The 26,000-nt window shown below is 35.5% G+C and overlaps 1 protein-coding gene across 1 annotated transcript in view; it reads left to right on the top strand.

Moving 5' to 3' along the window:
* LOC120637882 (gamma-aminobutyric acid type B receptor subunit 1) overlaps nucleotides 1-25,542 on the top strand; it is a 63,032-nt gene extending 37,490 nt beyond the window's left edge. Inside the window, exons 8-14 of the mRNA XM_039909929.1 lie at nucleotides 163-304; nucleotides 9,772-9,922; nucleotides 10,901-11,141; nucleotides 19,956-20,163; nucleotides 22,879-23,135; nucleotides 24,978-25,115; nucleotides 25,345-25,542. Coding sequence (XP_039765863.1) covers nucleotides 163-304; nucleotides 9,772-9,922; nucleotides 10,901-11,141; nucleotides 19,956-20,163; nucleotides 22,879-23,135; nucleotides 24,978-25,115; nucleotides 25,345-25,542 — 1,335 coding nt within the window. The remainder of the gene's footprint in view (nucleotides 1-162; nucleotides 305-9,771; nucleotides 9,923-10,900; nucleotides 11,142-19,955; nucleotides 20,164-22,878; nucleotides 23,136-24,977; nucleotides 25,116-25,344) is intronic.
* The last annotated feature ends 458 nt before the right edge of the window (nucleotides 25,543-26,000 follow it).

The following is a 26,000-nucleotide window of genomic DNA, read 5'->3' as shown; positions in this document are numbered from 1 at the left end:
AACAAGGTAACCGCTTCGCCATGGAATATAATTTATGGTGTTAAATATTCCATAAGTTACAAGTTACATTGTCCATTCGAGACACATCCTTTCACGCGTGTATGCCTATCAACATAACTATCTGTTATCTTACCTGGTACTATACAATAGGTTTTATAACAGGGTCTGGTGGCATTCTCCTCTCAAGGAGATCGCATAGCGCTGACACAGATAGAGCAGCTGACGGACAACCATTATGTGAAGTTGGGATACTACGACACGCAAGCCGACAACCTCACATGGCTAGACAGGGAGCGATGGGTTGGTGAGTAAATTTGTATTTTATTTACACTTACTTTACATTCTAAATTTAAAAACCAAGACGTATCATAGCAAGGTCTTGAACTCATAGTAGTTACTGTTGAGTTATTGGCATTTGGGTATTTTGTCCAAATAAAATAAAAACCAGTCTAATACGTGGTTTAGTTATCGATCATAATAAGAATGTTTTCTTAGTTTATTCTTAACTTAGCTAAATGATAAAGACATTTTTTTATTAACCTTTCTTTTGTAAATGTAGTCGATTTGTCCTTTGTGCAAAATTACATCTAATTATGAATTGAGAATTTTATTATGTTAAATGCATCCCACGCCTTCGGCCGCGTGTCGTTCAGTTTTTAAAATCCAGAGTGAACAGTGTCCTTCCCAGGCTAAAACGTATTCTTCGTTATATATATATTTTTTTAATAGTAATTCAATAAAATATTAACGACAAATTGGAAATTAACAAAAAAAACCGTTGCTTCGATAATATCGCCATCTTCCCCATCTACTCCGAATTTAGTTAAAAATAATCATATCAGTCTGATCTGATGAGGGTTACATTGATATAACTCTTAAATATGTACATAATTTATTAAAATCGGTAATTTTATGCAAAAGAAACCAGAATTTTCTAAATAAAGATTATAGGTTTATTTTATTCACAAACATCTCAATTGAGTAGGTATACTTATAAATATGTTATCAAGGCATTGCGTTCATCGAAGATAAAAAAACTACGTTATACTTGGTTTTCTTAGCAAAATAATGCTTCAATATTTTTTTTTTCCATTAAAGTACCCTTTGCCCCGACCGAGGAGGTTTCAATTCAATTTCTTTTGCGGCCGTTCATGCGTGATGGACTGTAAGCTTCAAAAGGGCTAGAACTCAGAGCAGAGCCGTAAACCAATGGCCTCCTAATTTTGGAGTTTTGGAGCCGTTCTTATAATATTCGTACCTACTGAGATAATATTGTTAATCTAAAGATTTAACTCATGAAGCGATTATTAAGTACAATCGAAACGTGATTATTGTTACTATAGGATTGATGAATTTCTTTACCTGGCTTCTTAGAAGCACGCCGCTCCGCTCTCATCTCTCACAAGATAGAAAATTCTAAAGATTGTAAACTGTAAAATGATGTTGGCAGGCAATCTGCTGTTTCTTGCCGGCTCTTCTTAACCGGGAGGAAAGATCTTCTTCTGCCTTCGGAACCGATAGTACAGTCAGTCACTACAAACAGACTGACTGGACGTTTTAAAAGTGCTTATAAACAAGGCCTACTTGAAATAAATGAATATTGAATTATGATAAAAAATTATTACATACGTAAATAAATTATTCGTCTCCAACCAAATAATTTTGTATACGATTACAAAGTTATGTTTGGTTAGAAAGAAAACAGAGACATGAAAATGTATGGAAAAATAATAAAAAGGCTATTGCTTAGAAGCTATCTGACGACAACATGAATCTAATAATTTCCTACAAATTTATCTCTAGAGAACAAACAGTTCATGCGGGTTTTTATAGAAAGAAACACGCGCGTACGCAGCCAAAACCAAGTTCGAGCGTAGCATACAATTTTAATTGCTGTGCGGTTTCGAATCACATTTACAAATCGTTGTAAAAAAATATCACCTGTAATATTGAATGTATGTTGGCTGTTTGAAATCTGCACAATATTTTATTATAAAATGCAATTTCGTTTAACTCAATAAATTTGAAAACACGCATAAAATATTTGCAATGTACCCAATCGTACATTGTGCAGGATGTTTGGATAACCTACAAACTTATACCTACGAGTAAAAATGCTGAAATTCTGTTATTGTCCCGTACAAAAGTATTGTAAAGTTAGAGGGTAACTGTATCAAAATTGAAAATAAGAAATAGCCTGATTTTTATTTATGCTATTCTAAAAATAACAATTACATATACGTAAATTACTATATTTCTTTAAGTTTAGTTATAACCAGCGAGCGTGATTTCTTGTCAACTGATTATAAAACAAAAATATATATTTTATAGTAAGTTCCTAATGTTTATTATATAAGTGACTAGCTGTAGCCCACGTTCTTCGTACGCGTTTATTAAGGTTTATTACACATCCCGAGGGAACCGTTTGATTTCCTGGGATAAAAATTAACTCTATGCCAATATCGCAGCCATTGGTTGCGTAGTAAAGGCGTAAAGTAAGGATAAAGAAACCAACACATTTATAATATTAGTATGGATAACTAAACCCTCCGCGGTCAAGTTGAAATAAGTGTTTATTATCCTATCACAAAAAATAAATTATAACGGGCTGGTAGTTCCCGCTTTAAAGATTTGTATGACATTTTCAGCTTTATGATATAATCTCAATTATTTATTAATATAATACGGTTGATAACCAATGAACACAAAATTGTCGCTTACAAACCCATAAATATGAATCCACTAAAGCTTGCAAGATTTGATTGCTAAAATTGCTATACAAACCTTACGTAAGTTAAAATTAAGTTACGAGTTGGCACGCCAAGATTGTGTTTTCTCTTAAATTGTACGAAATATTAACGCTGTCGAAACATTGCAAAGAATAATAAATGTGTTCCGTCCCACACAGTTTTACTAATTATTCCGATAGATATTAGCCGAATAGTTCCGAGCTCTTCTTAAATAATAACTTTTAAGTTGAATCGCAATTTACAATTACCTTGTAAATTGCGATTCAACTTAAAAGTAATACAAGTAAATAAATGCAAGAAGTCATATCTTCATCATTATCAACCCATTACTGACTCCAGAAGCCTTTAAGAACATTATGGAGAACTCTCAGGGAGGCAGGTTATCTAGCAATATTTTCTTTCACCGTTAAAGCAAGTGATATTTTTAATTTCCTAAAATATGAACGTGCAGAACTCCGGTAATTAAAGTTGCGTGCCGGGGATCGAACTCGGTCTCCACAAAAGGGAGGCCTCAGCTCTAACCACTAGGCTATCACTGTTTTATCGTAACAGTATCCGATCGTAACCTAAGCCTGTGGTATGTTGCTGTCACTAGTCCCCTACAAAGAAATTGTATAAAAGGGGACACGTCGTTAAGTCGGAGCGAACGACCGATAATGCATCCCAAGTAGGACACACATTTACCACCTCTGCACAACATCCTTGTCGACAAAGACGAGATGCTCGATTTCTAACGACATGCGTCTTATCCACGGTCAGAGGGCGTTTAAACGAAACGTGACTCAAAAAACCCACCCAGCACCAATGTCCGAGCCTCACAGAAAGCACTTTAGGGATTTCTTCACTTTCCCCTCTGATATCGTTGAGCCCTGGGGCTAACCTCCTGGCGAGCTTTCACGCTAGCCATTAACCGCCTCGCCGGTGTCGCTTTCCAGTCTGAGGTTGCTTATCGTTCTTTGTGATTACGTCGTGATGCATAGATCTACACTGCTATACCTACTTAAATTAACTACACGACTAACCATCGTTATGCCTCATAAATTTGACTTAGTTAGTATCTGATATTTAATAAGATCACCAAAAACGTATAGTTGGTTAGTATTACAATGTAATCAATGGGTTCCTTTGTTAAATATTTCCGAAAAACCTTCGTTCCCATTGATATGAGATTGTTTGGTGTGGAGAAATAGGTGAAATTCGTGGTTACGTAATGTGACGTCGGATTTAGGAACAGGTGTGTCGCGTAACAGTTTTGCGTTACCTTAAACCAGACATTCGATACAACATCCCGGGTTCGTATGGAATTTTAATAATTGACGTCAAATTGGTGTGAAAATTTTCGCCTGATGTATTTCAACGCAGAAGCTTTTTATTTTATTGAGCAACATAATGCAACAAACTTTACTTTTTGACTACTTGTTGCTATTTGTTGAATGAATGTTGCTCATCACATCCCCAAACTACGCAATCTCTACGCAGGTTGCGTGATACCTGTGCACAAATAAATAGAGTTTAATTTATTTCAGACCATATTAAGTAGGTACATATAAGACTGATAGTGTTAAGTGTTTTCCTTACAAACTTATATTTGTGTTGTCATCTTGAAGACAAAATAACACAAAAGACGTTGTGTGAAGTTAGTTTCAATTTTCATCAGAACAAAACGTACGTAGAGAGTACGTTTCTGGAGCATCGGTATCTCGTTACTTATAAGAAATATAAATAAAATTATTTTCTTATTGCCCATGCCCATGTGGCAAAATTCATTAAAAAAAACGGCATTCAGATTTTTCTCGCTAGCACGGATTATATTTTTCTATAGAGCCGAGATCTACAGAGACTGAATTTTAACAATATTTTAACATCAATCGATAACATACAATGTTGCTTGTTGATTTACTGTCTGTCGAAAATGATATTCTGATGCTCAAACAGCAAACAATCAAATTGTGTGAATATTGTAGTACAGAGCAGCTCTGATAATAGGTGAATGCTTATATTACTCGTGCAACTACAATGCTGCGAAAATATCATTTTCATTTTACCTAAACCAAAATATTTATCCATAACGTTAAAGTAAACAGTAGTTTCGATTTCAGACCGGTGTTGGTAATTTAAATTAAACCTCGTATGAGTTTTAACTACAATAAATCGTTTGACATATTTTGAAGTGAAACTTTTAATGCGACTTCCAACAAGGTTGCGTTAAACGTTTAACACTACCATTGATGGGTATACTATCTGACAGATTGTCATATTCTGATCGCGTATTTCAATGCAGTTTTCGCCAACGTCCATATCATGTTGAATATACCGGTTCTCGTCCGATCACCGATGTAAAATCTTATGGATGTACTCGTATTTATGTATATGTAAAAAAAAATAAAAAAAAAATGAGTTTATCAATGCATTCAATTGGATTTCATTCAAAAGGTTTTAGTTTTCTATTTGTATTTATCTCAATAGATTTAATTTAAGTGTATGGTTCTCGCTCCAGAGATGGGCGATAATAACTGCGACTCAGTCTTGCACTATAGCGGTAGTATCGAATGTGGGTTTCATGATACACATTAACCTATGTTCGCCTTATTTTTTACTATTTTTAATTTACTGTGTGACTGTTAATTGAAATAAATTTATTATTATTATTAAAAAAGCCTGGGAACCGCACCGCGTGATGTTGGCTTTTTGCTTTTTTTTTGAATAGAATCTAACATAAATAAGGAAGTCAATTTTAGGCTTTTTTACCTAGTTTTACATAAAATACAATGGGTGTAATTTTAAATTCTTCTAGGAAAACCAGCGGAATGAATAAAAATTTATCGTTCGATTAATGTGAGCGAAATGGACTGTGTTAAGACACTCGAAAGAGTAATTGTGTCCTACTGCTCCCTACACCCTTCGCACTTTATTTTTCTGAGAATTTTAGAATATACTTAAGAAAACACGAAGCTGTAAGGAAATTTTCCGTTCAATTAAATAAGATAAATGATAAAACAAATTATCTATTACTCTGAAACTTTTATTTCAAAAGAATAAATAGAATTTTCAATAACAATTGGAATCTCAAAAAGTATAAACACGGAATTCATTTATAATATAATGTAAAGTTATTATTTGTATTAATGTTTAAACGTGCTTAAACTGAGGAAGTGAAACTGGTACAGTCTACTTTAAACGAGTAGTTTGTATGACCAGCCTCTAGTAAGGCTTAGTTCTTTCATAATGTAGTATACTAAGAGTAATAACTCATTACTCTTAGAATATTTTTCATAATATAAAGTACCCTTAAAAATACACCCTGACTTTTTAGCATTAAAAGGTTGTAACTGTTTTAAACTTTAGATCTATTCGAAAGGAACCTTGCTTGCTTACCGAGTAAAATAAAAAGTAGCTCTTCGTCCTTTCATCTAACTCTATGCTAAAAATCTAGTCGATTGTTTGCTTAGTTAGGGTGCGAAGATAGGACAAACAAACATACTTTCGTTTTTATCTATTCATCATGAATACCGGCCCACTATAGGACACGGTCTCAGCTCCCACAATGAGAAGGGGTTACAGCCGTAGTCCACCAGTAGCCCGGTGCTAATCGGTGGACTCCCCACATTTTTGAGAACATTATGGAGAACTCTCAGGCAGGATACCTGTATATCCTCACAAAGTTGTCCTTCACCGTTGACGCAAGAAATGATGCCGGGCTTTGAACTCGGCCCTCCGAATGTTAAGTCGAGCTCCTACCCACTGGGCTAGCACTGCTTCTATCTATAGTATATATATATTAATAAGAAAAGAAAGATTAAAGATTAGTAAAAAGAGGTGCTAAACTTATTAAGACAGGTGGGTACCTGTATTAATATTAAAACAAAGGTATTTTAAGTAACAAAAATATCGTAACATCGTAAAGAATTGTACCTGTTCGAGTATTAGGTACAATGTGTAATAACAACGAAATGTCCCATTTTCTTTCTGGTGCATTAGTTTAAGTAAAGCAAGACTGTTTTATGGCTTAAGTTTTACGATCATCGGACATAGGGGATTTTTATGAGCCATGTCATAGTTACAATCTAACACAGGCGTCTTAATATCCCTCAATAGAGTAGTTAATGTGTCTTTTAGCATTATTTAGGTAAAAGTAGGTAATAGGTAGTATGATCCGTGCCTCCTTTTTAATTTATAGTAAGGTGATGAATATCCCCAAAAGCTATTAGCATAGCACATAAACAAACTGTTTCCGGAGATCTTCGAAAAACTTCGAATGCGTAGAATTTCTGATTTCCCGAGAGAAGAAATATAATAAATAAATATACTACGACAATACGCACATCGCCATCTAGCCCCAAAGTAAGCGTAGCTTGTGTTATGGTGTACCCATAACACAAGCTGTTGAATATTTTTATGAATATAATACACATAAGTACTTATTATATACTTATAATACACATAAGTACTTATTATATAATCCAGACACTGAAAAACAATCATGTTCATCACAGAAACATTTTTCAGCTGTGGTAATCGAACCCACGGCCTAGGACTCAGAAAGCAGGGTCACTGCCAACTGCCCCAATCGGCCGTCAAGAATTATTCCACAATGCCTATGCCCGACTAGAAAGAAAGCTAGAGGCAAATGGTAAATTAACTTTGGCAGGCCGAACTTAGCGTTTCTAGCGAAATGCTAATTTTAGTGCTTTTTAGTTGAGCATCAAAGAAGTTTTATACAAATATGTAAACCTTGTACCCGTGTCACTTAGAAGTAAATTTTCCAAAAATCCTTTCTTGCCTGACATTTCTTACCTTTGAACCTGACGAGTTCAGCACTCGCCCCATGGTGACATATAACCAGCATCTCTATGGCAGTTACAGTTTATCCGTTAAAACGAGTACTACCTACCGACCTATCTTTTTTTTTTATTCCACTACAAGTTAGCCCTTGACTGCAATTTCACCTGGTGATAAGTGAAGATATAGTCTAAGATGGTAGCGGGCTAACCTAATTGGTTATATGCTAGTTGGTTTCAAACTAAATCGCTTAGCAGCACGTCTTTGGTGGTACTTAGCCATGGCCAAAGCCACCAGACCAGACCATAGAAAATTAAGAAATTTTAAATTCTCAAATGCCCCAGTCGGGAATCGAACCCAATACCTTCTACTTAAATTCATAGCGCTCGCCGTTGCGCCAGGGAGGTCGTTAAAACCTATAAACTACATACTTATGCCTTAGCTAAGTGCCTAAGCAAGGTCAACGAATAGTCTATAGATCTCAGCTTCATTGTCTACGGTGAACATGCATAAGAGCCTGATTTATCAATAAAAAATAGCACTGTAAGCTTAGTATTGATCTGAAAGTTACATACAAGAGCATTTCAAAAGCTGGTACTAAGACAGCACCTATAAAAATTATTATGAAATATAAGCTTAATAATTGAGCATAATATTTTTTTCGTAATAAAATTAAATTATATTTTTTTCGTAAATATTTTTTTGCCTTCTAGAAAAGCAGAAGAATCTGTATGGTGTAATTTATAATTTCTGCAATCGAATTCAAATTTATTTATTTCAAGTAGGCCTACTTTATAAGCACTTTGAAACGTCAAGTACGAGTATGTATGTTTGTAGTGACTCTACCACCGGTTCGGAAAGCAGATTCTACCGAGAAGAGCCGGCAATAAACTCAGTAGTTGCTCTTTTCCAACATCAACATTTACAATCATTTTTCTATCTTGCGGGAGATGAGAGCGAGTCTGGCTGCTTCTAATCTACCTTGTCCTTGTACTGAACACCAGAATCGTCAGCAATGCACCCTCTACGGACTTTTCGCTCCGAAACCAGAGCATCCTCAGGAGGTGTTGACCTTACAATGAATAATTATGGATAAAATTTATGGATAACACTCGATTTAGAGAATTTCATCTAGAAGCAACCTTACAAAAATATACCAACCCTGACTAATTGTAACATGACATCATATTTGTGTGTGTGCAAGTGAATGCCATGGTTATCGGCGACCCCATTTGACCTTATTACACACAGCTGTTGTTAAGGTTGTCACTGCACTTTTTATGAAAACTTCGTGCAGTTAAGTCTCTAAAAGTAGTAGGGCAAATTGATCTCGGTCGGTAGAAGATTTTAATCAAAAGTTTTTCACTATCGTAAATACTTCCTAGAATACTCCAGCCGCACAGTCTGTACCACCTTTGGAAATATCACTGAATGTTTTAACAGTGCAATGTATAAGTTATCAATTTTCTTGAAAAAACGTACTCCAAGAAGTGTATTCATTGCACGTAGCGTACCAATCTTAATCTCCCACAGCCAAACAAAGTCCCTCTCGTCCGTTGGGTATAAAACTCGAACTTTATCGTAACACGCTGCCCTGATACGTTGCATCACGTACGCGTTGGTTAAAAAGAGAGGTTTTACTGAGATTATTTGCTACTTTGCTGAAATTAAAATTGGTATACTTTATTTTATTTAATAAAAAATATTGTACAGTGTTGTTAAAGATAAAATATGCAACACTATTATTCTGAAAACACCTCATTAGTTTATTAGAAGTTGAAGCTCAATGGTTAAAACATATATTTGCATTATCATTGTACACATAAAGCTTTTGTCATAGTACTAGCAGATCCGGCACACGTAGCCCTGACCGAAAAAGCAGCGTCACATTAAATGACATATTTTAATAAAATTTGCTGCCGACAGAAGTGTCCATTAGTAATAGTATTCAAACCCGCCAACATCTTGAAATATATACACAAAATTTCATCTAAAACGGTTCAGCTGTTAAGGAGGAGTTAGGCGACAAACACACGTAGGTACATAAAAAATTATATATATTTAGATTTTAATATTCCAGTTGGACATATAAGCAGTTTTTATGAAAACGGATAATCTATTGACGTCATTAAATTAAAAACTCTATGCTTCATTCATATTCTAACCTTGTGGAGCGTCCTCGAATTTTATTGAACCAGTGAATTAAAATAGAACTCCTTGTAAATATATAATGTTTTACCAGGTGGCAAGGTTCCGCCGGATCGCACGGTGGTCGTGAACGAGTTGCGAACTGTATCGCTATCTCTGTTCGCCTGCATGACGGCGTTATGTATTGCTGGAGTTTTGGCGGCCATAGCTTTAATAGTCTTCAATATCCTTCACAGGCATAGAAGGTAAGTAAATAAATCAGTAGACTGACGCGCTAGCATTCAGGGTTTTAGCTGCCGTTGTCATGATAGTCTAGGTCCACAACCCACGTCAGTATGCTGTTTGATACATTATTTCTTACTTAAACTTAAATATAATTTAACTTTGTTAGGTAAAGAATAGTTCTTAGAACATTTGTAAAAAGTTGCTGAACTGAAATACTTATTATAAATGCGATATCATAAATGGAACATTTATTGAATTACGAACGTCAGAAAGTAATAATATAACCATGTCTCTGTATGTCTACAATTGATATTTACCTTTCCCTTTAATAAATCTATGGACATTTATTGACAGATATTTTTGAGAAGGTATTCTTCTCAACGATCATTTCTAGAATTAGTGTAGTGAATAATTTTGTTTTAACAGGGATTCTTAAATTTATAATAGCATGACCAATTACATTGTAAAAGTGCCGTGAAACATATTTTAGGAATTCTTGGCTTGTTTATGGATGGTTAGTAAAATATCAGTTCAGAAAAATCTTAGAAAAACATAAACATATTTCTATCTCTTCCCATTGTAAATTGAAACATAATTAGTGTTAAAGACTATATTTCAATGTTTGGATCTAGTCAATGAACTGTAAGATATGCTGCGCGGAGACAATAAAGCTTTGATAGCTTTCATTCATCTATAAATAAAATAAATAATAAATAAATATACTACGACAATACACACATCGCCACCTAGCCCCAAAGTAAGCGTAGCTTGTGTTATGGGTACTAAGATGACTGATGAATAATTTTATAAATTATATATACATAAATACTTAGAAAATACATATAAACGCCCAGACACTGAAAAACACTTAATGCTCATCACACAAACATTTTCCAGTTGTGGGAATCGAACCCACGGCCTTGGACTCAGTAAGCAGGTTCGCTGCCCACTGCGCCAGTCGGCCGTAAAATAATCTCATAAAATTTTTTATGCAACAGGGTCATCCAATGGTCACATCCAGCTTGCAACACGGTCATGCTCTGCGGTTGTTGCATTTGCTTCGGCGCCGCCATTGCTCTCGGGGTAGACGGAAGATGGGTGCTACCGGAGCATTTCGCCGGAATCTGCGCCGCAAGGGCTTGGCTGCTGGCAACCGGCTTCTCCATGGCTTACGGCGCTATGTTCACAAAAGTTTGGCGCGTCCACCGACACACGACTAAGCCTAAAGTGGAAACAAAGGTATTTTAGTTTTTCTTATTTTTTTATTTTAATTGAATAAGTACAGTTAACACCAATTACACTAATTAAATACATAGTAGATCTCTATGATCATTTTTAAAATATCTTATGATGATCTTTAAAAAACCGTAACGGGCCTGCTACAGGAAATGGGGTGTGGACCCCATGTACACCAAGTATGTAGATAGTGGTATCTCAAAATGAGAAAGGTTTAGGTTGTATAGTCTACCACGCTGGACAAGTAAGGATATGTGGAGTTCACCCGCCTCTGATAACATGATGGAGGAAAGGTATGCAAGTTTACTTGTGATGTTTTCCTTCTCCGTTACAGAAAGTGATATTTAATTGCTTAAAATGCATATAACTTCGAAAAGTTAGGATACCAAGGATTGAGATCAGCCCCCAGGTCTTTAATTGGCTTCATGTTTGAAGACAATGAAAGACCTAGAATTAAACCTAGAATAAAAAATATATATTATATACCTACATAATATATTAGATTTCTTGCTTATAAGCTTTTCTCGGCTTGACACTGCATATAACTCTATACAGGATTAAATAAAAATACCAGAAAGCTCCCGGCCTGTAGTTGTTTACAATAAATCTAACAACTTTGTTATACGATTAATCTAGCTCGATAGTTTGAAGTATTAAATATTGACTATTTTACATATCTATGTAAAATAGTCAATACTATTTAACATATCTATGTAAAATAGTCAATACTATTTAACATATCTATGTAAAATAGTCAATACGGAGCAGTAACCACGACTCTATCGTGCGGACACTGACCCAACTACATGACTTTGTCGAATCACATCTACTTGGTCTCACAGTGTAATGTCACTTTGCAGAAAAAACATTATTTTATGCTTCATGAATTTAAAAATATTGTAGAATAAAAGTTGTAAGTAATAGTGATAGGAACAACAAGGTCCAGAGCTTTTTGGTATTTTTTATTAAACCCTGTATAAAACGCTGAAATCAAAGAATATCTTTATTAATAGTAATCAAAAGTAATCTATGACAAAACACGAAATAGCACAACTTTCTATAGATAATCTTTATTTTTAAATACTTAAAAAAACAGAGTATTCTTTCGGAGAGCAATGAACTTCATATAATGTTGGTTTCCATTTAACCAAATAGGGTACGTATAGGGTAACTAATGAATTTAAAATACAAAACATTTAGCTAATGATAAGTGAGAATAATTTTAAAAATTCCTATAGAAACTTATTACTATCCAGTGGTTAAGTATAAACACATACTTGTGCTAATCAAACAATCAGCAAGGCCTTTCATTTTTGGAAACTTCATTGAGAGGCCTTGCTGTTTTCCAGGGAAAAATTATGAAAAGGATAACAATCCTAGTAGATACTAGTTAAGTTTTGTTTATGAATTTATAATACTTAATCATATTGGTCGTTATTTGGTATGGAATTGGATAAATACCCTAGCTGCGTCACACAGCCAAGCCACCTTGACAATGGTGGGTGCGGCTGCCACTAGTGCCAAGCAGACCAAGAGGCGTAAATACGAAAACCTTCCAGTTTCATTTTTGTGCCTTTTGGAGTAGAGAATTTGGGTCCGGAGGCACGAGCTCTTTTTAAAGAATTATCAAAAGGGTTATTGAATCTACCAGTGATCATAGAGCGGGCCACCTTGGCCAAAGAATTAGTTTGGCCATCAAAAGGGGCAATGATGCCAGCATCTTAGGAACTGTGCCTCGCTGCGGTGGTTTCGAAGACGTTTTAGATTTTATTTAGTTTTACATCGTTTATTTTAGGTTATATTTATAAAAAAAATGTTAAAGGTGTATTATTAAAACGCAATAAATATTAGTTAAATCACTATTAGCTTTTAGAAGGTAGTCGTAGCACTATTTTCATTTTGTTTCGAATTACTAAAATGACGCACGGACGGAAACGACGGACTCGACGACTATCGATATAATATTATTTATTTATTTTATTAATATCTTAAGCATAAAGCGTTTGACGTAGATCTTTAACGTAAAGCGGGCACAAAGGTAACAAAGCCGGAACAAATAAATTCACTCTGCAACGCAAATGGCTACAGGCAACTTTTGTTCTGCTTTTAATCTATAGCAGGGACTTGGAACGCGAGTACAGGACTCTGTTTCATGTTATTTTATTTTGTTACTGTGAACTGAACAATGGTCTTGGTTTATTAGGGGCGTAGTTTGAACGTGTACGGGTATATCGCCGAGTGCGTGTTCGCATAAAACTTGTTTGAATGTGACATACGAGTATTTGGGAGATTTCATAATCTATATATATAAAAGAGAAAGTGTGTGGGTATGTTTCGTATAGGCTCCGAAACGGCTGGACCGATTTCAATGAAACTTTCAGGGAATCTCCGGATTGACCTGGCGAGTAATCCTTTAAAGTTTGGTGACAATCGGAGCACTCCTATTTTTGAACGGTCAAACTGTGAAATACAGTTTTTATTTACTATGATGATATTCTATTGTTGGGTGTACATGGATGTAGATAATGATCTTTACCCGCTCGAGAAGAGAATAGAAGAGAATGAATACGGAGAGAAATAAATGATTTAATATATTATGAGACTTAAATAAAAAATTTAATGATGTAAGTTTATTGTTTAAATGAAATAAAGCAAAATCTAGCCCAGCGAAGCGGGCTGGGTACGCTAGTGTTTGATAATATTGGTTTAGCGAGCTACTGTGATATAGATATAGATATAGAATCTTTGGCCGCTACAATGTTTTACAATTTACACTACTTAGCAGATGTCGTCAGATTTTGCAAGCTTTAACTTAGTAAATTCTGGATTATCTTCCACTATAGCCAACTTAAAAATTGGAACATTTTGAGGCCTTTAAGAATGAATCTGATGGGACATCAGCACAACATATTATTTTTAACGAGAAACCTTAATCAAGGTTAGTTATTTATGGTAGAGTGAGTAGAATTGAAGACATTCTGGATAATGTACGTAATATTTACGGTATGCGTAGTCTATAAGTCTTCTCTAGCGCAAGTTGAGCGCTATAAATTTTAGTAAGAGGTCTCGGGTTCGATTCCTGGCCGGTGCAATTTGGAAAATTATAATTTCTGAATTTTCTCTGGTCTGGTCTGTTGGGAATCTTTGGCCGTGGATAGTTACCGAGAAAGACGTGCCGAAAGAAACCGATTTGGGGTATGACTTCCATATTCCCTAACATGTAAGCCCGCTGCCATCTTAGACTGCATCATCACTTACCACAGGGTGAGATTGTAGTCGAGGGCTAAGTTATTTAATAAAAAAAAAAAAAACAAAAACAGATATGTTGGAAGATTTATCAGTTTAATTTTGTGCGGGGTTTTGAACGTGAATTTTCCAATATTATCCAGTCACGCGCACTGCCAGGTAAAATAGTGTCGTACTCATAGTTTTGTGCGACCCAAACCTTTCGGCATCAAATGGACAACCATAAAGAAATAGTCGAATGTTGTACCTGATGGCTTGATTTAAACGTGAATTGCTCAATATTCAGTCAACCGCACCGCGATCCAACAATGCGGTTATTCACCGCAAAGTTAGATCACATTGTCCGGATATCAAGTGGACAATCACAAAGAAGGGGTCTTGGATCTTAAATCAGAATTTATTAAAGCTGTTCTTTGATTTCATTAAAGCAATAACCATATACGTATCTAATTTATACTAACATATTGAATATGGTGTATATTATATTCGTTTTGAGAGCAAAATATTAACATATATTGGTGACATTGTTGAAATTTTGAGATCACTGGTTGATATTCGTTTTATGCTTATACACCTTTATCGCAAATTGCATAAGTTAACAAAATAAAACAAAGAGCAACATTCAGCAACAGGCCAAGCTGCACGGCACATGTTCACACACTTCTGCTAGCAAAGTTTTTTGATCCTTATTGCTCATCAACCTACTACCCACTACACTACACGTGTCTCCTCTCATGTAGTTTTTCCCACGATGTTTCTCTCTATCGTTGAAGCGAATAATATTTCAAAGACAAAGTCAAAGTCAAATATTTCTTTATTCAAATAGGCACATACTACACACTTTTGATGCGTACATTACATATAAAAAATAACATAGAAGTGAGTTGATGGCGATAACTAAATTTGTCAACTTAAAACTAGAGCTACGAGGGTTCCAAACGCGCCCTGGTCTAAGAAGAAGGCCACAACAAAATTAGCCGGTTGTTTTTTTTTTGTTATCACCATCTCACATTGTCACTTAAAACTATTATTTAATGCTTTAGACACATAACTGCAAAAAGTTATAGCTAAGGATAGCTAATTCAATATATAATAATAAATAGTAATTTGAAAATCTAAAATTATGTAATAATTAAGCTAAATGGCTTATTTTTTTTTTATTTTTTTTTATATATAAATAAATATACTACGACAATACACACATCGCCATCTAGCCCCAAAGCGTAGCTGGTGTTATGAGTACTGAGATAGCTGATGAATATTTTTTTATGAATATAATACACATAAATACTTATAATATACAGATCAACACCCAGACACCAAAAAACATTCATGTTCATCACACAAACATTTTCCAGTTGTGGGAATCGATCCCACGACCTTGGACTCGGAAAGCAGGGTCGCTGCCCACTGCGCCACTCGGCCGTCAAATTTCATGTACAATACCCTACCTTAAAGGAATTATAATCTATGGCTGATACAAAAGTTACTAGCGCCCCGGAACTTATAAGTTATCTCTGCAATACCCGACTGGAATGCTACTTGTTTTATTGTGTGACTATTCTATGATACGAGTATACTCATAAATTGAGAATCCTGATCTCCCCTTTTCCTATTTTTTGCTCGTGTAAGCGGTTGGTACCTTCTATTTTATTGAGGGCACAAAAATAATGTTCAAGTATCTAGGTTACCCTCGAATACATATCCTCGCATTCAGTAGTTGTAACTTAGTAAGTGTAGTCTCCTATTAATTTGGTTTTTACATTATGTATAATTATTGTTGTAAGCCTGCAATGGCACGCCATTACGTATAATTGATAATGTTCTATTTTGGTTCATTTTTCAAAATTCGGTTCACCCTCGTTTATTTAAAAAATAAAATATTAAACTTACTGTACAGATTTATATAAGTATTAAAAAATACTGCTCTAGTTATTGGTATTAGGTTCCCTACAGACAAATGAACTTTGCCTGATTTGAAATAAAAGAAGGTAATAATAGTAGATTGTTCAAAAACAGGGTAATGTCTTACGTCACAGGCCGCCTGGATAAATCCCAAGCAAACGAGGGTTTTTAGACTAACTCCTGAACGTAACGAGGGTATTGCAGCTAGAATCCTGAGGGTAGTGAGAGTTTTAGGGGCGCCTTAAATGAAGGCAGCGGTAACCCTTAGTGGAATACTCTACCTTTCACACCTCGGGAATCAAATTATGTTTTGGGGTTTTTTTTTTACAATCTATACTCTATGGTTCGCGCTTTACAGGCTCTGGTGAGTTCAGGGATAGCAATATTAGAATGAACAGATTTTATTTAGATACGCCGTTCGCGTTCCTTATTCAAATCATAAAAGCCCCTTTGGACTCCAGTACAACATTACTAACCCGCTAAGCCTATAAATGTATAGACGTACTTGAGCTTTCAATACTAGGCTATGTAATAAGGCGAGGCGAGGGGGAGCGAGTTCAAATTCCAACACGCACTAATTTTTCCAAGTTATGTGGTTTTTAAGTAATTAAAATATCACTTGCTACAACGGTGAAGGAAAACATCGTGAGAAAACCTGCATGCCTGAGAGTCCCACAATCTGCACTGAGCGTGCGTGGTGGACTAGGGCCTTAACCCCTTCTCTTTGTGGGAGGAGACCCGTGCCCGTAGTGGGCCGGTAATGAGTTAATATGGTGATATTATACAAAGATTAAATTGATTGGCCGGTAAAAAATAAAACTGCGCAAAATCTTATGATATTAATTGACCTTACTTAATTCCCAACTTTTAGAACATTGATCTGCAACTGTTAGTTTGTTTTTTTAAATAAATACTATTAATTTATTTAAACAAAAGAGAAAAAACATGTATAAACACCGGGCAGTTCCTTACTAAAAGGGAACCCAAAGTCGTTCTTTTTTTCTCTCTTTAATAGATTAAAACGACTTGAAATGCCAGTTCAAAACTCCACATTTCCTGTTGTTAATTAAATAACAGTCGCAATTTTTCCTTCATTACTTAACTGTGTTTTGCTTTATTTATGATCTCGAATTAGAGCATTCCGATTTCATTTCGGTACACTTAACTATACCTCTCAACTCCTCTCTAGTTCTCTCTCTCTAATTTAAGGAAATGGCTGCTGCAGCTCTTGTGGTATGTCCATCACAAAAGTGATCTTCTACTGACTGTAGACTTCCTAAGACCTTGCAAGATGCCCAATATTTAAATTGGTCACATCTATTGAGACAAATTAAAGTAAGACTAGCTGACCCGCGCAACTTCGTCTGCACCGAATCGGTTATTAGAGGGTATAATATCTTGTCAACAAAGAAACAAAATATCAACATCAGAATAGTAAGAATTATAGCCTCGCGGATTTTTCTGTAGATAATCTTGATTACTCTAAACATGAAGTACATTATTTTAATGTATCATCAATCATTTTCGCGACGTACGCCAGTAAAACTGAAAGTCGGTATGACATCTTTAGAAAACATCGTTATATTCCAGCCAATTTACAGAAAACCATAGTAAAACATACACTAAAACTATCCATCTATACATACATCCATCCATACATCCATCCATCCTCACAAACTTTCGCATTTATAATATTAGTAAGGTGGTACGCATGCATTCGATCGTTGTACCATATGCCTCGCGACTTGCTGGTATCTGCGAAGAGTTATGTCCTTTATCTCCGACAATATTTATCAGATCCTAATTAAAATTAGCCAATACATGCTTGATATTATACACTTTCAAATAAATAAAGAATTATTAAAATCGGGTCAAATTTAATGGAGCTATGAAAATTGATAAAAAATTTCATCCTGTTTCCCGGTGGAAACTTATTATTTATCGGGATAAAAAGTATCCTATATGTTGACCCGGAATACCAGCTATACCAAATTTTATTTAAATCTGTTCAGTAGTTTTCACGTTATGCCCGGACAGACAGACAGACACACAAAAATTAAATAAAAATCTGTTTTGGACTCAGTTTCGATTATAAAGCATCGCCCGATCAAAATTTTCAAAATATATTAAATTTACAGAAATCATCCAGTTACAGTTTTATTATAAGTATAGATTACAAGCCTGTTCCATTAAGAATAAAGGCTTTTTCTTCTATTACTTAAAATTTTATCTAATTAAGCTTAAGAGCGTAATGTGACCGGATTTGATTACAGAACGTTGCAAATCAAAACTTTGTTAATTTTTTTATTTAGCAAGAAATTTTTATAAGTAAGAGGTAACTTTGTAATTCGTTGCTGTAGTGGCGATTTTTACTCAATCGTTTACACATAATATAATATGTAGTCAAATATTAAATGTTCAAGAATAAAGCTTTTTAATATGGTAGGTATCTTTTTTTCACTTATAAGAACTTTAAAAACTTTATAATAGTTAACTAAACTAAAATAAACTTTAACTAAGTAGTAAACTTTAACTTTATAATAAGTTTAAACCTCACTTGTTTCAGTATCTGTAAAAGTACTTGTAACATAAAACGATTTTTTTAACTGTCTGAATACTTACTTACTACCTTTGTAGGATGTAAAAAAAATGTACCCCGGAGACTTACATTACCGTTTACAAAACGAAACCAATTCATAATATGAATAATATACATTTTATAGAGCTACGTCTTAATATTTATGAGAATAAAGATCAATACTAATTCCCTTCTCTGCCAGGAGTCGTGTCCCTCGAGTCGCTCATTAAAATCACTGGACCGAAAAGCCATTCTTCGCAAAGCTAATAAACAGCGTTTTATATAAAAGATAAACCGGTAACGACTCGAAGGCAAAGTTAACGGTACGCACGCTGTAATTTACATTCTGCCAAACAAGTACAGTTCATTTGACGTGAACAGCATATTCACGGTCCTTTGATGGTCGCGAAAATATTTACGTGTTGTTTTCTCATAACTTTACTTTGAAAACAAAATTTGGAACAACGGGCGAGAGTTTCACAAAGGCTCAACTACATTAAGCCCTTCCGGCAGAAAGCTTTCTATATAAACGAGTTCGCTCACTTTGAAAAGAGGTTTGAGCCCAGCACGCTCTTTCAATACAGGTTGGCGGGTAAGAAATATATATCTAACATAAAATATTTGTTAGGTACTTTATGTGTACCTAATTGTATCAAACTTAGACCTTTGACCAACTGAGTTGCTTTAAGTAGTGGTCAACCACATATTCAAATATCATATAGTCCAGTAAAATAGTTGATGGATGATGGTACAATACAATACAATTTTCCATCAATATTATACTCAGTCAGAGGACCATCGTCGTTAATGGTAAATTACCGGCGCTTTATATAATTAAAGCAAGAAAAGCAGGTGCTCAACTTGCCTTAAGCTTATCCTGCTTGCAAGTCACTCAACAAATAGATCACATTTCTGTTGTGGGGTTTGTTACAAACTTGGGCCCAAATACATTTCCTTACCAGTTTCCCATTGTATCGACTGAACATTTTATAATTTTTAATTTTTCTCGGAAATGGTTTAGTGGAAGGCTAACTTGTGGTGGAATTAAAAAAACCCCTTGATGTCATTAATATGTTTCCTTTGTTTAGAAACGTATGCACGGATGGAAACTGTACACGATGGTGGGAGGTCTACTCGCGGTGGACATGGCTTTGTTAACCGCGTGGCAAATTAGGGACCCGCTGCAGAGGCGTGTCGAGATATTCCCCTTGGAAGCACCACGTCACCACGATGACGACGTCCACATACGCCCCGAGCTGGAGCACTGCGAGAGTGAGCACAATACTGTCTGGCTTGGTAAGTTACACATTCATGCACTCATATCATTATCCCTAAAACCTACTGTCCACTGCTGGACTTAGGCCTCTCCCGGCATCTCTCTCTGTCGTCTACCATCATCGCAGTTGATGGTAGTAGTAGCACAGAGGACTCGTCGACCGGTCCTCCGATATATTCCTTTAGTCCCGTCATACGACGGCCGCGGGAAAGGCAGAGGTGGTGACAACTGTATTGTGATCTGCCGCCACCATACCACAAGACCTCTATTATTCAATATCACAGTACCATTTGTTGCCACTTTATATTGGTCTACAATTAACGGGGATCCACAGACAAAGCTGACCTCACAGGGTGCCACAAGAAATCCAGCCATGTCAAATTGAAAACGTCGTACTTGTTTTGTTTTTTTTGAACGCGGCATCGTACAAAAATGTAGTTAGGTCAATTTGCAGTCCAGCATGTCCGAATGCGTTGATTCCGCCATGAAACTAATCCTTAAAAAAAATAGGAAATCCCCTCTAAAAACCCCAGCAATATGAAACGTGACAATGCGAGGGTCGACATCTTTTTCAATCAAAGCCGCTTCCTTTATTGTTAGGAACAAGAGCCGGAAGCCGTCCGAGTATTTTATAAGGTTACGTAGCTATTTATTTTTAAACGTTTAAGTGTTTGCTTTATACATAATACAATCAATACTTATAATTAAACTGTGTCAGGCAAAATTCTGTACATTGAAGATATTTAAAAAAAAAAATTCGATGGCACTCTATACCCAATACTGAACCCAAAACAATGTTTACGTGATGGACGGTTTCAAAGTCCTAGTGGTACCTAGTTAAAGCTCCCAGAGCAAATAGATATATTATTCACCAACACCTAAGTCGTTAATTTTAACATGTTGAAATATTATCTTTACTTTATATCGTAGGTTTGTGTGTTTGTTTTTACGTTTGGTATCTTATTTATTGAGGTAGGTGTAGACTATGTAGCATTGCGCTGGGTCCCGTAATTTACGCGGGTGAAGCCGCAGGGCACATCTTGTTAATAAATAAAATAAAAGTGTAGGTATATCTTTGATTTAGGCAATTCTCTAACTGTTTACTTCAACAGAAACATCACTCAATCTCACGCTTCTAAAATTATTGCTTGTTTGTTTGTTTGCCCAACATTCGGAATGGCTAAACTTATATCACCGGGGCTATATTTTTCAAAAGAGGACTTTGCAGGAATAAACTGTGTCACTTTCTACCGCGTGAAGGATTAGTATTTTCGAGTTCAATGGATTAAACCTATTTCCACGGAACGCTTTCTGAAGTAGGATGAGGACTTTACGACGAGAACTCTATGTTACTTTGAGTATGGATTTTGGTACAAAGTTTGCGAAGGTAACTGTTCCGTAAATTATATTAAAAATTATCATAAGCATTGCTATAAACCCATCACCAGCCCAATACAGGGCACGAGTCACCTTCATGAATCGAAAAGTTTTAGGCCATTGACCACCATGCTGGCCAAGTGCAGATAAGTTCAATAAGGATTCAATAAGGAGCAAACTCACGCATGCAGATTGCTCCCGATGTTTTTCTTTGCCGTTAAAGCAAGTGCTCTTTTTGATTGCTAAGTATTAAAAATTTGCAAGTGTTTTTGCTAGTTTTTCCTTCAATCACGCAGAATCAGTTTCTGCGTGATTGAAGGAAAAATGGATAAACCATTTTTTTTTTTATCCATATCTATCTATTAGATCGAAATATGTTCGAAAGAGCATTAGAGGGATAGACCTCTTAGAATAGATATATCTAAAAAGGAATAACGGCATTTGTGGAAATTATAAATATGACAGTGGGTTTTTGTTTGATCTTCTTTCACGCAGCAACAGTCGCATTCACAGCTTTAGTGAGAAAGTAGGGATACACAACACGCGGACTAAGCCGAAGGCAAAACTAGTTAATTTAGTCCACCTAGTATCTTTTACGCTTCAAAACGAGTTCGAGTACGAGTTCAAAATTAAAATTTGTTACTCGTTATACAGACATAGCCTTATTAAGCATTTTTATATTTTTCTGTGAAGTTTAAAAGTTGGCTGTGTAAATTTTAATGAAGGTTGTTAATGAAGAGTACGCGTGCTATCTACGTATACTTTTTTTATATCAGTGAGATTAACGTTATTGCAATATCGTTAGGACTAAGACGGTACCCTAACTTTGTGATATGGTTGCTCATCGCAGTGTTTTGCTCTTGGTCGTAAAGGTTTATGACATAGATTCAAACGATGATTCTTTTAATGCAATAAATAAATTCTGATTCTGATTAAAATACTAAATCTGGCTGACACAGTGTCACTTTTTGACTAAAATACAAATTTTAGTTATCAACGCAATGCCATACATTCAGCCCTTAACAATTGCGATAGTGGGTTATCTATTATATTCATCCGGTCTTAAAAAAGGCAAGAATACTATAAAAAATTAATACCTGCGCATAATTGTGAATCTTTTATTCTCAGTGTTACAGATAACTACGATGTCAGTGTCACTGGCGAATTTAAGCTATAGTAAATAGTTAGTGAGTGTCTCTTAATGTGAAAATCATGCGGTCTCTCTTAGTGCTCTTTTAGCCAACAATCAACAACAAATAAAAATTAATATTTGTGCGGTACCGTCATTTTCATGAATATGACAAATACCATATTTCCGTATAAATGTACAATTTTGCTAATAATGTCTCTTGTTTCAGGCGTAATGTACGGCTACAAGGGTTTGGTGTTAGTTTTTGGATTGTTTCTTGCGTATGAAACACGTTCCGTGAAGGTGCGACAGATCAACGACTCTCGTTACGTCGGCATGAGTATCTACAACGTGGTGGTTTTATGTCTCATAACGGGGCCAGTCACACTCGTCATTGCAAGTCAACAGGACGCCGCCTTCGCCTTCGTCTCCCTCGCGATTGTCTTCTGCTGTTTCCTGAGCATGGCTCTCATATTTATTCCTAAGGCGAGTTTATATATTATATTAATTCAATATGACATTCATCACCATCTCAACCCATTACCGGCCAACTACACGGGTCTTCCACAATGAGAAGGGGTTAAGGCCGCAGGTTTCCTCACAATATTTTCCTTCACCGTTGAAGCAAGTGATATAAAACGCACAAAAAGTTAGAGTTGCGTGCTGGGTTTCGAACTCGGCACCCCGAAAGTGAAGTTGAAGTCCCACCCACTGGGCTATCACTAATTCAATATGAGATTACTAGTTACAATTATCAATCTACTACAAACAGACGCTACTGGTCTCCTTGCAGAGTGAGAAGGTTTGAGGCCGTAGTGTTGGCCAAGTGCGGATTGCTAGACTTCGCAAGCATTTGAGAAAATTAAGAAGATTTTTTGGGCATAATGTTTACCCCACGATATTTTCCATCACCCATAAAACAAATAATATTTAATTACCTGCATTAATTAAAAATGCACCGAAAAGTTGGGAACAGTTTGGAAATTAAGAATTTCTGAATTTTCTTAATCCTGTATAAAGAAATGCCACGTAGAAACCGATTATTGATTTAATCCAAAATTTATTTATTGCAAGAAGGCTTACTCTATAAGCATATCATATAAATTCCATACCCCTAACAGCTTAGTCCGGTAACTTGGAGTGCATCATCACTTAAATTTCAAGGTTAAGATAGAATTTAGCTCATTCCTTATCAAAAATAACAGCATGCGAGCGAGCGAGCGGCAGAAAAGAACCCGCAGGGGTCCTACTACATCCATTTTAGTTGGAGCTGCGTGCCTACTACTGAGCCCCTTAAGGGATAAGGGAAAAAGATGTTGATAGCGATTAACAACAAAACAGTCGATAACGTAAGACATAAAAAAACGCCCGTTATATCAAATGGTAATTAATTTTAGCCTATGCTCAATGCACCTACCCGTGGCACCAATGGCGGGTTTTGCATAAAATATATGGTAACTCGGAATGCTTAAATAATGGGTTTAAATATTTTAAATAAATGCATAGACACGCCCTCTTTGTTTCCTTTATTAGATATTTAAATGTAAAAACATTGAAAATATTAAACGGCGTCTTTTCTCTCTTAAAAAGATATAAGCTAACTTTTCACTTTTTAAACTAACTTTACGAGTATTAAAATAGCCCCAGTGTGGATAAGCGTTCTCCGTGGATTATACCTAACTAGGCTCTGGTTTAAGTTTGGATGCGGTAAACTATAGGTTTAAGAAGTATTCCGTTCATGTACACCCTTTATTACAACTAAGAATACTTGGCATAGAGCAAAAATTGAAATCAGAATGATAAATTTTACTAACGATGACCCAGCACTCTCTAATCACAATCATTTCATTTTAATATGGTAAAATGATTACTTACAAAGACCTGGAAAAGGTTCAAAGAAAATAAATATGACCTTCATTAGAATCAAATTTAAAAATCGTTTGCCCATAAGGGCTTGGAAAATCATTAATGTTACAGCCTCATTGATGCCTGTAATAAAACGAGGAACGTTCAGCGATCAAATGTGATTGGCAGTTATCGTCAAAATTTTCCCTTCGAACACCGATCTCCATCTTTTGCTCTTATTATTTGGATTTTTGCTATCAATAAATGGTAACGATAATCCTAAAATATGAAACACCATAATGTATTATGTAAAAGAAATAGTTGATCAGATTGTATCGTTAAAAAAAAAAAATATTATTTTAACTTATCTAAATTTAAAATAAACTGTAAAAATAAAAGATTTAACCGTTCTAGCACTTATTTAAGTTTTAAGTCCAGACACATCATGTCAAGTCATGATTTTATACAAATATTTTTATGTAGGTTATTGAAGTTATACGACATCCAACGGAACGTCCAGAAACCGGTCGAGGATCAGGTTCAGGATCTGCCCCTGCTGACGAGGAACGTTACCGAGAGCTTGTCAAAGAAAATGAGGAATTACAGAAACTAATTGCACAGGTACACATTTTCTCATTAATGACATAAGTAGGTGCCAATTTCCGTGAACATCCTGAAATATTTAAATGAAGATGTAATGATTCCGCAGATGCAAACACTATGCTTAAATTAACAAATCTAGCAATTTCAGTTTTGTTTTGGAAAATTAATCCAAAGAAAATATTTTTTATGCGGATTTTGTATTTACCATAGATTAAAGCAGAAAATAGAATAAAAGCGTTTTTCACAGAAAGAGGAGCGGATTCGTGTTCTTAAGCAGAAATTAGCAGAGCGCGAGGCGGCAGCGGCCGATGGTGTAACGCAAGGTACGGGCGCAGTGCTCGCAGACCTCGCAACTGCCACTTCTGATTACGGCACTTCCACCAATTACACGCGCTCTTCGAGAGCGTCAGTCTCCGACCTTGACTTTTCAGAAAGCTATCTATAAAATCCTGATAAATTCTTTAAAATATCAATATTAATGAAAGTTGCAAACGATCAAACGCTATTAACAAATCGCGAAAATTATTTCAAAGAATCCAATCAAAGATATGAAGCACCTTGTTATCGGTTGTTGCTATTTTCAAACATATTATATTGCATCCTAAATATTGTGGAACTCTTATGAAATTTCAATTATTTTTATAATTTTTATTAGTGTTTTTACCTACACTTAGAGGAATTATCAATTAATCGGCGGTAGGACTACGGCTCTCCTACGGCCTTTAGTGGTTAAAGCAGATTCCAGAGAGTTGCAGGTTCAAATCCTGTCCGTTCCGAAAATATTTATATGCATTTTAAATTTATAAAATTCCAATCATGCCTGCATTTAGTATTATTTCTTCTAATGAGCTAATGCGCTACCCGGGCTCCTTCATTTTAACCTCAAATATTATGCTGTTCTTT

This window comes from Pararge aegeria, chromosome 4, assembly GCF_905163445.1.
Source record: "Pararge aegeria chromosome 4, ilParAegt1.1, whole genome shotgun sequence".
NCBI classification, from domain to species: domain Eukaryota; kingdom Metazoa; phylum Arthropoda; class Insecta; order Lepidoptera; family Nymphalidae; genus Pararge; species Pararge aegeria.
Note: the sequence above shows the minus strand (reverse complement) of the source record. Positions and strands in the feature narration are given on the sequence as shown.